Source organism: Amblyomma americanum, chromosome 7 (assembly GCF_052857255.1).
Source record: "Amblyomma americanum isolate KBUSLIRL-KWMA chromosome 7, ASM5285725v1, whole genome shotgun sequence".
NCBI classification, from domain to species: Eukaryota; Metazoa; Arthropoda; class Arachnida; order Ixodida; family Ixodidae; genus Amblyomma; species Amblyomma americanum.
Window position 1 is genome coordinate 10,784,328 of NC_135503.1, and position 15,582 is coordinate 10,799,909.

The 15,582-nt window shown below is 44.5% G+C and overlaps 2 protein-coding genes across 4 annotated transcripts in view; one reads left to right on the forward strand and one right to left on the reverse strand.

Moving 5' to 3' along the window:
* The first annotated feature begins 45 nt into the window (after positions 1–45).
* LOC144098474 (TIP41-like protein) lies at positions 46–12,421 on the forward strand. The gene is made up of 7 exons (XM_077631160.1): positions 46–568; positions 4,584–4,763; positions 4,993–5,092; positions 7,019–7,150; positions 7,784–7,879; positions 7,943–8,005; positions 9,865–12,421. Exons 1-7 carry the CDS (start codon positions 411–413, stop codon positions 9,955–9,957), a joined length of 822 nt encoding a protein of 273 aa, XP_077487286.1. The 5' UTR covers positions 46–410; the 3' UTR covers positions 9,958–12,421.
* LOC144098467 (uncharacterized) overlaps positions 9,564–15,582 on the reverse strand; it is a 21,354-nt gene continuing 15,335 nt past the window's right edge. For 2 of the 3 annotated variants that reach the window (XR_013307185.1, XM_077631151.1), the window contains 2 exons: positions 12,472–12,623; positions 10,415–10,918 (listed from right to left, as the gene is read on the reverse strand). Coding sequence is in view for 2 of the 3 variants with exons in the window: in XM_077631151.1 (XP_077487277.1) it covers positions 10,751–10,918; positions 12,472–12,623 (320 nt within the window). In the remaining variant the exon portion in view is untranslated. Of the gene's footprint in view, positions 10,919–12,471; positions 12,624–15,582 lie in introns of all 3 variants that reach the window. The other variant, XM_077631150.1, reaches the window with a different exon arrangement.

A 15,582-nucleotide genomic window follows, 5' to 3' on the forward strand; every position in this document is an offset into this window, starting at 1 on the left:
AAATGCAATAATAACATAATACAACATTAATAATAACAGCCAAAAGTCATCGCAAATCCGAAAGGCAACACGTTTTAAAGACCGAAAACAAATGTCGGCTAAAACGAGAGTTTTGTCACTATAAAAATGCCCACCCTTTGAAACATATCGTTAGTGTGTGCATTTTGTGGTTGGAGACGTTGCCATACCTTGCATCTACTTTCTACAAGGAAAATTTATCCGTGGAGGTGTGGTGAGCACGAAGGAAAGCGTTGCCTATCAACTGGTGCTACCGGCGTTGCTGAAGCACCAGTGGCACAAGCCGTTCATTAGCTGCTGATCGAATGCTTGAACTTATCAGGGTATGCTGTGTAACAGGGGCCAGGTGGTAGTGTAAAGCTGTTATTGCGACGGCGGCGACAGAGAGAAAAATGTGCGGTGGAACTGAAGAGCACTTCTCCTTCGGTCCGTGGAAAGTGACGGGCCGCTCAAGCCACATTCTTCAGTCACAGTGCCCATCGCCGAGTATTTGTAGAAGTGCACCGACCGATGGGACCGGTGAAAACCGCCAAATCTGCCTGTTCTGCAGGTAAGTGTGGGCACGTTTTACCGCTTGATAATGGAAGTAAGTGGGACGAGTGATGTCTCAGTCTGCTGTTTGACCACTTCGATATTGTTGTCGTATATGTAGTATGACACTGTATATAGGCATCATTGTTAACTGGTTACCTATTACTTTGCAGACTGTGTTATCTTACAGCTTTCATGAGGTGGAATCATTTTGTGGATCACGTTGTTTCCTCATAAATAACAGCTGTCATATAACAGTGAGACATGTCAGAAAGGTTTTCATTTGTTCTCAGCATCTGCAAGAGCTCATGGTTTGCGTTGTTGTCACTTCATTGCGCAGGACAAGCTGTGCTTTCTCGTTTTTATAAAAATTTTATTTCCCCGACAATATGAGGTGGTTGTCTTATCAGCCAGGTGGACTTAATGGTAGCTTGGAAAACGTTCAGAGACGTCTAGAGACTTCCACAAACTTTCACCACATGTTCAGGCGGCATTTTGTCATTTGGCACTTGTTGCAAGCTCTGCGGTCCCTTGACGCAGCTTTAAAAGTGTATGGATGGTTCTGCATAATATTAGTGGTCAGATGGTTTGCTGCGAACCTAGATGTTGCCAAAGCACACACTTCATCCTGCAGAAAAAAAAAAAAAAGAAAAACTATGAAGCACTTAGGCCATTGTTTAGCATGTGTGACATTGACACTACATGATTGTGCAACATTTACGACAGTGGCAGCTGTGGGATAACTGCACAGTCTCGCCACAGAAGTGATTGTAGTGTTCGTCAAGCATCAAAGCTTTATCTTGCCAGCCTAATACAGCGCCCACTTTATTGCCCACACAGTCCAGGTGCACTAGTGGAAGACTCACTGAAACACAGGCTTGTCCTAGAGTGTAAAAAGTTATTATGGCTGTTTTCATTGCTGATTTTTAGAGAGAAGAGAAAGCCAAAGTAAATGTACAGTACTCACGGATTGAAATAGGACATTCGGAGCGCGTGGCCGTCGCTTCATGGAGCGCCGCCCGTAGACGCTCATGGAACCAAGGTGGTGCATTGTGGTATGGCGTGAGAGGGAGAACATCTACAAAGCAGAATTGTTCCTTCCAGTAGCCAATCAGCCGGCCTGTGGTTTACCACATGCCTGCGTGGCACTGCAAGGCTAGCGCTCCGAATGTCCTATTTCAATCCGTGAGTACTGTACATAAATTGCATGCACAAAATAGCTCACGATGATGGTGGCTGGTGATGATGATCACAGATGAACAGGGCAACTAAGCGCTTGCAGCTCCATGTGATCCCGCTATCTGTGCAGGTCTGTAGTTCAGTAGGTCTTGCACAAGGGTCACATGATCACCCAGGGTACATCAAGAACCCACCTGGACCATTATCTGTGGCCAGCAGGGTTTCACAACTGTCTATGGCGACCTCACACTGCGCCCCAAAACTGCTGTCAACAGCTATCGCTGGAAAAGTTCTCATCCACTCCCAACCACCTGTCCAAAGTCAGCAGCCATGCTGCCTACACTCCGGTATGGCTGCACAAGATTCATCATGTTGCATATCATCTGCCCTTAAGCAGTTGTGGGTGACGTGCAACATTTTCACCTAGTGCATCCGGACTCTGTCATTCGTTTTTGTGTCGTCTTATGGTCCATGAACTGAGAGGCTGTAGTAAGACTGCTTTTGAAATTCACGGAGCAGCTTTCTGGAGCACTGTTATAAGGTGTAGGTGTATTTTTTAGCCTATAAAACAGAGGTGGAACAATTGCAATTGCTGGCATCATCAATATAAGACATATCTCACCTGTTCTTAATGACACTAACACCACTACCACTATCCCGTACTGCCCAAGTAGGCCTGACTTGTAAAGGACACATGAGCTGGTATGTGGCATCTCTCAAGAATATGCCACCTGTGCACATGTGGACCATGTTGGCCTGTTATCGGGTTTATTCATGGCATGGAAGCGTGGGCTGGAGTACGACTTTTGGATTGGATTGAATTGAGGCTTTCCTCTTCATAAAGGGAGGGCCTTAAAAAGCTACCTGTTCTTTGCCACAAGAGAGGGCAAAAAGTCCTGGAGTTTGCATACTCGACATCTTTTACTGCTGTGGCAGTGCCAGTGGCACTTGGAAAAAATGCCGGCATCATCGGTGCGAAGCCTCAATGAGTGAAGCTTCAAGGAGTGAAGCCTCCACCCTCCAGAAGCGCCACTCACCTTCCCACCACGTGGAGTAGCATGCCAGGCCAACAACCAGGCAGACCTCTCCTGTTCCATTAAAGTCCTTCTCCTCCTCCTCCTCAACAAGACTTCTGCCTACTAGAAGCCCACACAGCAGCAGAACAGAAAATGTAGGGGACACTTAATTACATTATGCATTGAGAATGTGCTAGCATTAAAGTCTAAAGTCTGCTCAGCCTGCTTCTCCGTCGTTGCTGCTCACCGCATATGCTAAGCCTCTGCGTCCGCCGATACCATCTCCAGCGACATACTTTCGTGGTCACCCCTCCACTTGCTGGGATTTTCTGTTATGGTAAACACACATGGCGTTGATTCTGGCTCCATTCAAACCAATATGCGGGGCGATTTAGACACCCCTGCACACAGCCAAGCATGCCTGCCAAGTTACGCAGAGCCTGCTGCCACACTGCGCCTTGTCATGTGACCTACCAACTCGGCATTGTCACATGGTCTCATGACACACACCCCGTCGACCAGTCAGCGAATTATATGATACACTGCTGGGTTTTTTCTCCGATGAGGCTTTTATGCTATTGTATTAAAAAATGGCGGCGAAATCGAATTCAATGACTGAGTGGGCAAGCCAGCCACCTTCCAGATGCACCACTCACCAGCCACCTCCCCACCGCATCCCCGTAGGGCTGCCCGCAGACCCAAGGCCACCCTTCACCCAGCTCCCTACCCAATCTTCACCCTCCAGAAAAATGCTGTGGCATGTGTGAAGCATTGGCTTAGAGTAAGAGCATTCATTAGAGCAAAAGTATCGAGGGCAGATCCAGCTGCTATCGCAACTTTCTCATACTAGGTTTCATGATAGTGCTGTCAAATTTTTCTCATGCTACTACACCAAGGTGGTTGCGTTTTGTGTCATAAATTGTTTGCACAGCCTTTTCAATTTGTCTCCCCTCTCTGTACTACTGACATGAAACCTGTTTGGCATTTTCATTGGATTTGCATCAGGGCAAAACACTAGTGTATCGATAATGGCCAGGCAAGTCAGAGGTGTGCTACTAGGGAGATGCCTGCCTGGCATGTGCAGCTATTGTGTTCAGCTATCATATTAGAAGTCACGCAGCCACACACAGACTTTAGGAATCCACAACAGCACTACCAGAGTGGCCTCACTTGAGCCCCGTGCGGACCCTTGTGTGCAGATAGATGGATATGGAGCAATGATGAATACCGCAGACCAGAATGAAGTGTTCAAATACAGCTGATAAAAATTGGGCAATAGAAAAAGTTGTCTCCTCTGGGTGGCCTTCTCTGGAGCCGAATTTTGAAAACCTCAAGAGCGTTGCCATGTTCACATTTCTATCTAAAGTGACCTTTTGTTTTATTAACTTGCCAACATTGTTCTTGGTACCTTGAAGAATGAACTCAGTGCATGCATTTTAATTCAGGCATTTTGTACCTGTTTCATGTACTTACCTCTGCATCTGCTCAAGCACATTCTGTGCGCCGTCTTTGCTCTTATTGTGTTACCTATCATTCATGCTGAAGAGAATGGTGGAACTTTTCCTCTGAAATGCAAAATACATTTTTTTGGGGGGCATCTGTGCTCATAATTAAGCTGAAATTCTTTTGCACTCTTAGGTGCAAACTTCATTCCAAACAAGCTGAACATTCTCACCTGTATAAACACATTGGCATTTCGCCAACTAAAGGAAATGGAAAGCTAGCACCGACGTACTGGATAGCTCACATTCTTCTACCCACTGATTTGTAATGGCACTCATAATTTTATTTAACATATTGCAAGACATGAATTGATCATGCACGTCTCTCTTCCTACAGGTATATTGAAGAGCTCAAACTGCCAACACATCCAGACATGACGTTTGCTAACAACATTCTCCGGATAGAGCATGCAAATGGGTTTGGAATAGAGTTCACCTGCATGGATGCCCTGCGGTGTCTCAGTAGTGACAACTACATCCCAAGAGTGGCAGCTGCACAAGCATGGCGGGAAGCCAGGTAATATTGCTGCTCACTTTACCCTGTGTTCGCTGCATTCCTTTCAGGATAAACTGGAAAACATGCCACTGCAAGCCATCCTGTCAGACTCTTGACTTGTTTGCGGGTGCAGTAATGTGTACTTATAAAATTGTACCTCAACACTGCAAAGTTTGCTTCTTGGTGTGCTGCATTGCAATTGCAGTGGCATGTCAGGTTTCACCTCATGTACCTCTTATTGCTGTTTTAGGCCCCTTGCGGACTATTCAAAGGATGATGAAGCACATTTCGACTGGACTTTCACTAGCGACTACAAAGGCACACTCTTTGGCAAAGACAAAACAATAGTGGTATGTCAAAAAGTACACCTTGTCAGCTGTGCATTGCAATGCTGTTTTTCGTTCATGCCTAAAGCTGTAGGATCACTTGTGAGCTAGACACATTGACTTAGTTGTCTGTATTTCATAGTGCAGCTACAACTAAGATATTGTGTTACCAGTTAAGACATGATGGTTTTGAGTCACATCTGCCACATTTTCCTTTACTTTGGCACAGAGTAATTGCCAAAAGCAGCCATGCTGTCATTTGAAACCGCTTACTTGAGCATATTTGTTTTTTGTATTGCAAGGCATTTAGTGGCCCTGTAAGATGATGTTACATAAGCTTGTAAGTCGGCAACATTGCCCCTTTTTTTTTGTTAAGGTACTGCTGCTTCATTATGTCTGGGGCAAGAGGGAGCACGTCATAGAGCACTGCACTGGCCTGCTTTCTTAGGCCCGGCCTAGGCATGCCCCTATAGACCACTCTACACATGCCCAGCCTGACCTGACCTAGTTAGCCCACAGCTGGGTCAGGTGACGAAGGCGACTGGTCCCATCAAGACGTAGCTCCTACCACCCATAATTTTAGTGGTGAAAAGAGTTCTCTTACAGTAAAACTAAGAATACGAGTGGCTCTTATTCTAGTCAACTGGCAAAGTATTCAGAATACTTACTCTGTAGCGTGAACATAACAAATAGAAAAAAGTGCACAGTAGTTTACGTACTGACTTTATATGACGCACCACAAAAAGGTGCAGCTGTGAGACTTATGCAGATGCACCCTGTCGGTACGTTATTTCCTATGGCAAGAATGGAATTTTATCCAGCTAAATCCCATGCATGCTGTGTGCAGTGGTACAGCACTGCTCTGAAATGAGTACTGGAAGCACGCAGACAGTTGTTTTTATACGTACTGTGTGCCTAGAGATAAGGGTAAAGTTAAGAGAAAGGCTTATTAGTGCTTTTTTAAAAAAGAAAAACTGGAAGGAACACAAGCTCCACTTAATGCAAGAGTGTTAATGGACATGTGCCCATATATATGAAATTGGTCTTTTTATACTTTGCAGTCATAGATTACTGAGAGTCCTCATACCACTCCTCGCACAGTGTTGCAGCAGCTAAGCAATGCGCCACTGCCCTGCAATGGAAAGTGCTACCACTGCCCATATATATGAAATTGGTCTTTTTATACTTTGCAGTCATAGATTACTGGGAGTCCTCATACCACTCCTCGCACAGTGTTGCAGCAGCTAAGCAATGCGCCACTGCCCTGCAATGGCAAGTGCTACCACTGCCCATATATATGAAATTGGTCTTTTTATACTTTGCAGTCATAGATTACTGGGAGTCCTCATACCACTCCTCGCACAGTGTTGCAGCAGCTAAGCAATGCGCCACTGCCCTGCAATGGCAGGTGCTACCACTGGTGGGGCTCGTGAGACCCAGGTCGCTCTTCCCGAGCAACCACTTGCTACCAATCATTAACTGCATTAATTGCCACCTGCCACGGAGGGCAGTTTGCTCACAATCATCACAATCTGCCCACCGGATTGGTGGGCAGATTGTGATGATGTCAGAAGGCCACGTGAGCTAGGTTACTTCTCGGGATTTTTTCGTGGGCTTTTCGGTCACGGTCAACAATGCCGGCAGTGACACTCTCTTTTCTGTGATACGGGCACCTTAATGCTATCGCGGTAGAAGAGAGTAAAGATTCACAAGCTACAGCTGCATGCAAGAAAATCTGTAACTAGAACACACAAACACTGCTAGACAGTTGCATCACATGGTTTTTAGTCCGAGCTTTTTGTTTGGAGGTTGGGAGCCAGCCCGCACTATCACTTTCAAGTCACCGGACTCAACCCGTCCAACCTGGAGAGAATCTGTGCTATCCAGGCCAAGCCCAGCCTGGGTCCATGCAGTGCTCTAGCATGTCATGGTACCTCCTTCCTATTCCAGGTGAAAGAAACAGATGATCATATTGACATGGAAAAGCTCAAGAAGCGAGAGCAGATCCTTTTCTACCAAGACATTTGTCTTTACGAGGACGAGCTCGCTGACCATGGGGTAGCACAATGCTCCGTGAAGATGGTGAGTTGTCACCAAGCGCTTTCATGGTAGCCGGGTCTGTACACGGCCTGGAACTCCATGCACATACCTATTCTGTTTTCGCGGGTGCAGAACTGTTTCACAAGGTTCTGCAAGTTCTATGAGAAGTGCATTCGCAGTATTACACTCTAGAGGAAAGTGAAATGTGGCAGCCACATGCAGAAGTTCAAAAATCCAAATCTGTTTCATTCCATGCTTTGCACTAGAATATCTTGCGCGCATTATGCCATTGTTTGGTCATATCTTCACGTGTTTAATAAAAGAAGTCGTATTGAAAAAAGTTGCTATGGTTTGTCACTCAGGATGCGTGCGAGTACAAGTTAACTTTAGTAGCCTTTAGTAGTAGTTAATTGTAGTACCATAACCTGTCTGAGCGTTTCAACGTAGTCATAGCAAAGCGGTTGTTGGCTATAAGTGCACCCAACTTTATGAAAGCATGTCAGCAAATGCTTGTCCGAAATTTTTTCGAAGTTCCAAATTATACAAACTACAGTAAGAAATGCAATTCGTGTCTTTCCTCAGTGGGAACACAATTGTTTATGTATATAAAAAAAAAACGCTGGTTTCAGCCTATTGCACATACCTGTCTTACATTTATTTTTTCTCTCTCGGCAGCGCATCATGAAGAACAGCTTCTTTGTGTTGTTGCGCTATTTTCTACGAGTTGACAATGTGCTCATACGCATGAACGACACCCGCTACTACCACGAGGTATGACTGAATTGACATGAAAATTGCAGACAGTGTTTAAATACGGCATTGTGCACTTTCCAGGCGGGCTGGAACTACCTGCTGCGGGAATACACCAGCCGAGAGTGTGAGGCATCTCAGCTTGATGTGAGTTGGGCTCTTTCCACCAGACTTTGTTCTGCTCAACAGAACAGCAGCAGCCCTTCTGCAAATGAGCCTGCAGTTCTGTCTGTCTTTTAGTGTTGGGAAACTGTTTTCATGTATTAATGAACATATTAATACTACAGTCAAACGTCATTATAGCGAACTGATAAAAAAAATTGTACAGTAGTTCAATATAGCCGAAATTCGTAATACGTATAAAATTCCACCGAAAACTCATGCTAGATAACTGAAATTCAGTCATCCGAAGAACGGCAACTGTGAGAGACCTTCTGCATAATTTTAGCACTGTGGCGATTGCGGAGGCTGAAAAAAACCGAGTGACAGCCGCCAGTTGGGTTGGCTTCCCAGCATGGCAACACAGCTGGTGCCCTTCGAGAAGAAAAATGCTGCATTTATTTAACCCCTCTATAATGCTTTGGTTCTGAGCTTATATGTAAATATGTGATTAAACTGTTATAGTCTCGGAGCTTTTTGGCCATGAGAATGGCCTTCCTGTTTTACATGCTAAAATACCACTTAGTCTTCACATTGGATCTTGCTAAAGATTTGTTCATCTGTGCAGCTATTTGGTGATATTGGATGCCAGGGAGTAAAAGAAGTGTATGAACGAAAACATCTTCGACGGAAGTCCGTCTGGTTGGGTTGTTGAAATAGTTGAGAGAAAACTGACGCCAACCAACATTTAACTTTACCCAACGTTTTGGTACCAACTCGGTTCCTTCTTCAGGCGCTGACTAAAGTGTGCCAGCAGCAGCAGGTTGCTGCCTTCGCTCTCCCTTTGTTAGCACGTGGTGCAGTCCACTAACGTACGCAGAGGGCAGCGTTCCTGGAGTCCTATTCATCGCCGCCTTTCTGAGCCGGATGTGCAATGACTCCACATGTCGCCTCTTGAACAGGTTTGGCTCCACGGCCAAGACGCTCACCTCCTCGAAGGCTATCCGGTGGTCGGCGCGTTCGCAGTGTTTGGCGAGGGGGTTGGATTCTGAATTCATTAGCCAGATGTCATTTTTGTGTTGTCTTATTATTTGGTGGAGGTTTTTTGTTTCGCCGATGTATGAAGCGTATCTGTGGCAACAGTAGAATGATGCCACAGTATGCTGTTGCAGTAAGATGTTCAGAATATGAGAAGCTGGATATTTGCAGTGTGCAAGCAGATACTAAAAGGTTTCTGGCCTGGTTCCCGGGAGGCCACAGACAACGTGGAAACAAGGAGGCATATCATTTCTTGCATTGTTGACCCAAGTGTCATGCTTGTTCCGGGACTTCCTAGATAAATACTTCAACGATGACACTAGTTTCACTGCATATATAGTCAGCCAGGAACACTCGTGGCAAAAGCCGGTCACCGGCTTGTGAGAAATCATACCAGTGGTAGGCAGGATTTTTGATGTGGGCAAAGAAGACAAGAACGTCAAAATTAGAATTAGTGTCGTGCTAGATGACTGTGCTATACACGTGCTATGTGTATGGCACCTATAGCGTAGCACAGTACGTTATTTCTGTTTTTCATGAACATTTCACTTACAGTACAATCCTTAGCTACATGAAGTACGAGAGTATATTTATTATAGAATTAAATTCACATATGTACATCGCTGAGACATCAACTTTTCACACGCAAAATTTAATTCAGGGCAATTTGTGTTAGGCTTAGCAGTTCAAAGCACTAACTTCACAGGCCCATGAGGTCAGCAGAAAGCTTGGTTCCTTCTTATCAGCAAGCTTGTAGAGTTTTTTTGTTGACCCACGCAGTTAATTTGTGCTTGTACAGAGTATGCTGCTACAAGATATGTCCTACATGGCATGCATGTGTGCTGAGTGAGCCGCTCTTTGTTCTGCAGTTACCGGTTGCAGTGTTGACAGACCCTGCTGCCCTAAGTGAGCATGTTCCGATCCACAAGACGTTGAGGGAGCGCCTGGAGCTGCCCTGTTGAAACAGAAGAAACATTGTTTAGGCTGGTGCTGATGTGAGCTGCCTCTGTTCTTTACTGCGGACAATAAGCGTCGAGATGCTTTTTAAGATTTCATTGTGCATAAAACAAAGTTGTCTCAGGTCACCATCCTAACTGCTTGCGTCGACCTTCAGGTGTGTCTGTTTGGGGACCCATTGACATCACGCTTTGAAATGCTGCTGTACATAATGAACTGTGACAATTATTTGATATGCACTAGAACAAGTGAGGTTGCATGCCATGGTTACTGAATCAGTAGCTACTCATTCAAGCAGGAGACTAAATAACTTTGTGCCAGCAAAATCAAGCTTGTAAGCCGCACCAAAGACGCTGGCTGTCTGTATCTACATGTTTAGCACTGCTGTTGACGCAGCTGCAAAGACAGCTGTCTTAGCGTAAGTGCTAAGTGCATAACAACTTCAGGCATTTTGAATCCAGATTAAAAGGTTTCCTTAAGCGACAAAGCTTTATTGGCTATTTTACTTTCTAGTTTGCAGATGCTGCTGTCATCATAAACACAATCAGTATTCCCCGTGATGAAAGGCAGTTGCATAGTTCCTTGTTCACAGTCTGCTTTCGAGCCGCATAGCAGGGCATTCACGACACCTCCAAAGCTGAAAACCTCTGGCTCATTTTCAGCCCAAAGAACCCTGATAGCTCCATAGGCATTGTAAGTGTGACTGTGTAGCTAAAGAGCGGACCCTGTGGACCAGGAAATTTTGATCAACCCTGTACCGTCAAGGGACAGCACACGTGCACGTTGCTATGCCAGGTCTTATGCAAGAGGTAGTGCCGTGCCCAGACGAGATCTCCAGGCATTGTACGCTGTCAGGACATCTCTGCTACAAAGAAGCCGCTCCAGTTCTTGACATGCGGCCTCGACCTTCTCTCCCACTTGAATGTTAGGCACGGCTCGAGCGTCATCGTTGTCTCTCAACACATCCTGGACAAGACATGCAGATTCACAGTTGGTAACTTCAAAATGTCTGTCTGCTTCAATATAAACAACCTTGTTGGCAGTTGGAACACACTGTGTGCTCAATAAATAAGAACATGTTATTTGACATAACATTCTCGTGGCCCTTGAATGGATGCTTTAATTTGGATTGTTGATAAGCACAACTAAACCGTTTACCACTGGAACAACCATGCAGCGCCAAATGAAAATGCACACTGCAAACCAAGCACCCACTTTCTTCAAGGGAATTTGCCAACAATGCGAAATGCTGTGCTTTGGAAAGAGAACTTTTCCAAGGACACAATAACACCAGCAAATATGCATAAACCACAGCCCTGCTTCATTTTGCACGCTGCCATTTCGAGCCATTTACAAAAGGATTATGCAAAACAAGATGATTATGCTTTGCCTTATGCAGTCCAGTAATCAGTTCAGCAAAGAGGAAAAACAGTATATTGCCAACTGTACATCTGATGCTCAGAGTGACTGCATTCACATATCTGCTGCATGGAGTGGCATACAAAAGTTGCTGTCAGTTAAGGTTTCACTGAAACGGCACTGCCACAAGCACAGACAGCTGTGCTTGAAAAGTTTCTGGCTGAAATTTCCACTGTCTCTTGCTTCATGCTTTTCCGTCATGTCATCTGCTAAAACATGACAAGTTCCAAGCTGCAGCAATGGACAAAGGTGCTAAATGATGTACTTTCTCTCTGCACATCTTAGCGTTTCAACACTATGACAACAAGCCCTGCAAAGCGACTAGTCCCACAGGGTTGCAAGTTTTTTCTTGGTTTCAGCAGCCATATTTTGTAATGAAAAATGCCAATATGTTCACTTCGTCTAATCTAAGGGACCTATAGGTAATGCCATCTGCAACCACCACCACCTGCAGTACATCTCACCATCAAGAAGTTGTTTTATGAAATTTATACTAAGCAGGTTTGTTCAACGGGGATGTGACAAAGTATGGCAGGGTCAGCAGCTAAGGCTGTGCCTCAAAAAAACTGCTTTTAGTGCGCTAGCACTAAAACCGCCAATCTCTCATCTTGCAACGTTTGACTGTCCGGAGCCTCTGGCAGGTGGCCCATCTGCCCACCGGGTTGTCAGCAACCTGTCAGCATGCTTTATGGCCAACTATGCAAAACACTTTGAAACAATGGTTGGTTTTGGAAAGACATTTGTGCTGCATTTGGTTATGCATATGTATAAATGGTACCATAACACCAATAGAGTTTCGTGTAGAACTATCGTTCTGTGAATGCTTACATTGGGTGTGTGAACCAGCAAAACAATGGCTAAAACATGCTAGCACACCTCATTCACATTTGGCCTCACCTTGTTAAACCAGCTACCATTTTTTTTTGTGTGTGCGTGTATATGTTTACATTACCGAAGGTTAGTTGCAGTTCAGATTTTGGGACTCTCTTTATGTGTTGGTGTATCCTGCAACTACTGATTATGCAACTAATAAAACTTATTAAAAATGCATACTGGTCTGCTTTTTTTATTCGTTACATTATTATTATTGAGTGTCTCACCAGCATGCGCAGCAGTGCCTCAGCTCTAAGTGCTGGCCAACAGTGACCACCAGGCAGTTCCAATTCCAGTGATAAAACGCCCTGACCCATGGGCTCAAGGTGTGCAGGCCACACTTGAAGTCCAAGGTGCTCAGCAAACCGACTTGCATTTCCTGCGCATTCAAAAAGAAAGGAGATAAATACACATTTTGGATGAAATGCTCGGTGATGCAGGCGTTGGCCGTGCTCCCCACCTGCTTTGTGCATGCAATGTGGTAATCTGTATTAAACACTGAAAACGTAAAAACCTAGAACCCATTCATTCAAAGGTGCCACTCTGAAGCTCACGAACGCCACGAAGCTAAAGCCTCTCCGGCAAAACAGATGCAACTGGCCAGCGTCTGAGCAGATGCGAAACTATGAACGCAACAGGATTACTCTAGTAAGCAAGCTGTTTGCACAGCTGTTCTATGCCTTAATTGGAGTTGCATTTCTGTCTAACTTAAAGGCTGATTTATGCAAATATTTATTCTGTGAGGTCTGTATTACAATCAAACCTCGATATAATGAACACAGATATTACAAATTATTGGCTATATTGAACTCTTCCCACATAATCATCTTCATCTGGTGTTGACGGAAATAAATTCTAAAATCCTAAAAAATACTGAAAACATTGTAAGCGTACTATTGTGCCACCTCTTTCAGAAGCCCACATCAACAGGTGTCCTTCCACAAGATTGGAAAGTTGGCAAGATCATTTTCCATTCCCCAAAAAGGGCTCACCTGTATGATGCAAAAATTACCGCCCCATTTCCCTCACAAGCGTCTGTTCAAAACTAATGGAACATATTATTTATTTGCACACAGTCAAATTCCTTGTCTCCGTAAAATTTTTCCATTACTAATCAACATGGCTTTTTGAAAGGACGTTCATGTGACTCCCAATTGGCTCTCTTTATTAATGACCTAAGCTCCAATCTTGATCGAAACGTTCCCACTGACATTCTCTTCCATGATTTCGAAAAAAGCTTTCGATAAAGTACCGTATAAAAGACTGCTACTAAAGTCACCGTGCCTAAATCTTAATCCGTTAGCATTGGAATGGCGTTGTAACTTTTTGACTAACAGAGAGCAATTCGTCTATGCTAACTGTCGGGCGCACGGCCTTACCGCATCCGAACATAGCCGGAAGGAACGGCCGCCGCGGTTATGTGCGTGTACGCGCGGACGATTCGGCACGCCCAAGAAACAGCCGGCGCTTTGTGTTTCTGTGTGTGTGCTTGCCGCTCAGTGGCGACGGACGAGACCCCCCTGAACAGCAGTTACGGGGGCATCATCCGATAAGACCAAGGTCTGCGCACCGCCTCCGTAACGACGGGAACCAGCTCAAGATGCCTTCACAGGGAGTCGACCGAAGGGAGCAGCGGGGAAGCAAGGACGAGAGAGGGCAAGCTGGAAAGGAGGATCGGGAAGAGAGGAGAGACGACCGGGAAGAACGGGACAGACGGATTGTGGATGCCGAGACGAGAAGCCGCATCCAGACGGCAGAGTAGTATGACCGCAATTGTGAATAGATGTAAATAAATTAGGCACTGTGTAATCTGAATGTTCGGTGTGGTCAGGCTGAATCGGGAGGAGAGGAAAACAAAATAGAGGAGGGAGGAAGGAACCTGCCTGACTCTAACTATTATTCTTCTCCTCATAGCCCGGTTATTTTAGGTGTTCCCCAAGGTACGGTCCCAGGACCCTTGCTTTTTCCTCAGATACATTAACGATCTTTCCTCCAATATTTCCTCTACTATCTGCTCATTTGCTGACGATTGTGTACGGTAATTTACCGCCCAATTACTAACAGTGCCGACGTTGGCATTCTTCAACAAGATCAAAAAAATGTTGGTTAATGTCTCATAATATTTCCAAAACATGTTTGATTTCGTTCCATCGTTGCCAGATGCATACTCCTTCTAAATACGATCTTTTTGGTTCGGAAGTGTCATCCGTCTCTTCCTGTAAGTACTTGGGTATTAATGTAACGCAAAACCTAACATGGTCATCTCATATCATGAACATCGCTAACGAGGCTAATCGTACCCGTTTCATACGGCACAATCTATGATTTGCCACCCCATCCATCAAATCAATAGCATACCTAACTTTTGTCCGTCCTAAACTAGAATACACTTCAGCAATATGGCATCCTCACCAGTATAATCTCTCTTTAACCTTAAAAAAAATACAAAATCGTGCTATCCGCTTTATTTATTCTGATTATTCATACTACACTAGTGTGTCTGGGGTACTACGAGTAAAAAAAATATACCCGGTTAACCATGGTACAGAAAAAAAATTTAAGAATGTTTGAAAGCTACAGGGGTAGACCTCAAAATTGACCAACTAAACCCCTCTTTTTAAAACATGAAATCCTTAAACCTAGTCAGATATACTATTACAAGCTTGCACATAACGTCGGGCCTAAGACACCAAGCGGATACTGCTTACAAAAAGAAACAGAACACCACGCATACGTACAAACTACGGCAGGCAACTACGGCAACTACCAAGTCCCCCTATTTTTAAATAACTTAGGAAACTGGATTGATTTCAGGGCACGTATTTCAAAGAAGTCACTCAGAAGATTCCTGCTGGAGACTAAAATAATAAATGATTAACTTTATAATTTCTCCTTACGTTGCTTTGTTAAAATACAATAATTTAACTTTTTGTTTAAATGTGTGCTATGTATATTTGATGTATTTTATATGCTTGTTAGTGTTTTTTACAGTTTTATTTTCTGTTCACTTTCAACGTTTGCTATCTGTACAAGATGTATGGCATATGCTTGCAAGTTTTGTTTGAAATTGCGCCTTGTCTGCCATTACTGCTCGATAGGGCAAGAGCCCCTGTCGGGCTATGCCTTTAGCCCCTGCTTTATTGCGCGTTTGTTACCTGTTTAGCAATGAATAAACTTCAAAATCTAGAGCCAACTTGTCTAGCCTTCAAACGCCGAAAAATTTCTCGATTGTGCCTTTTTCATATGTTTTATCATTCCTCTTTAGGAGAATCATATCACCTGTTTATCCACTCTCAAGCCAGATTAGTCACCATAAGGCCATCTACACCCCCACTGCA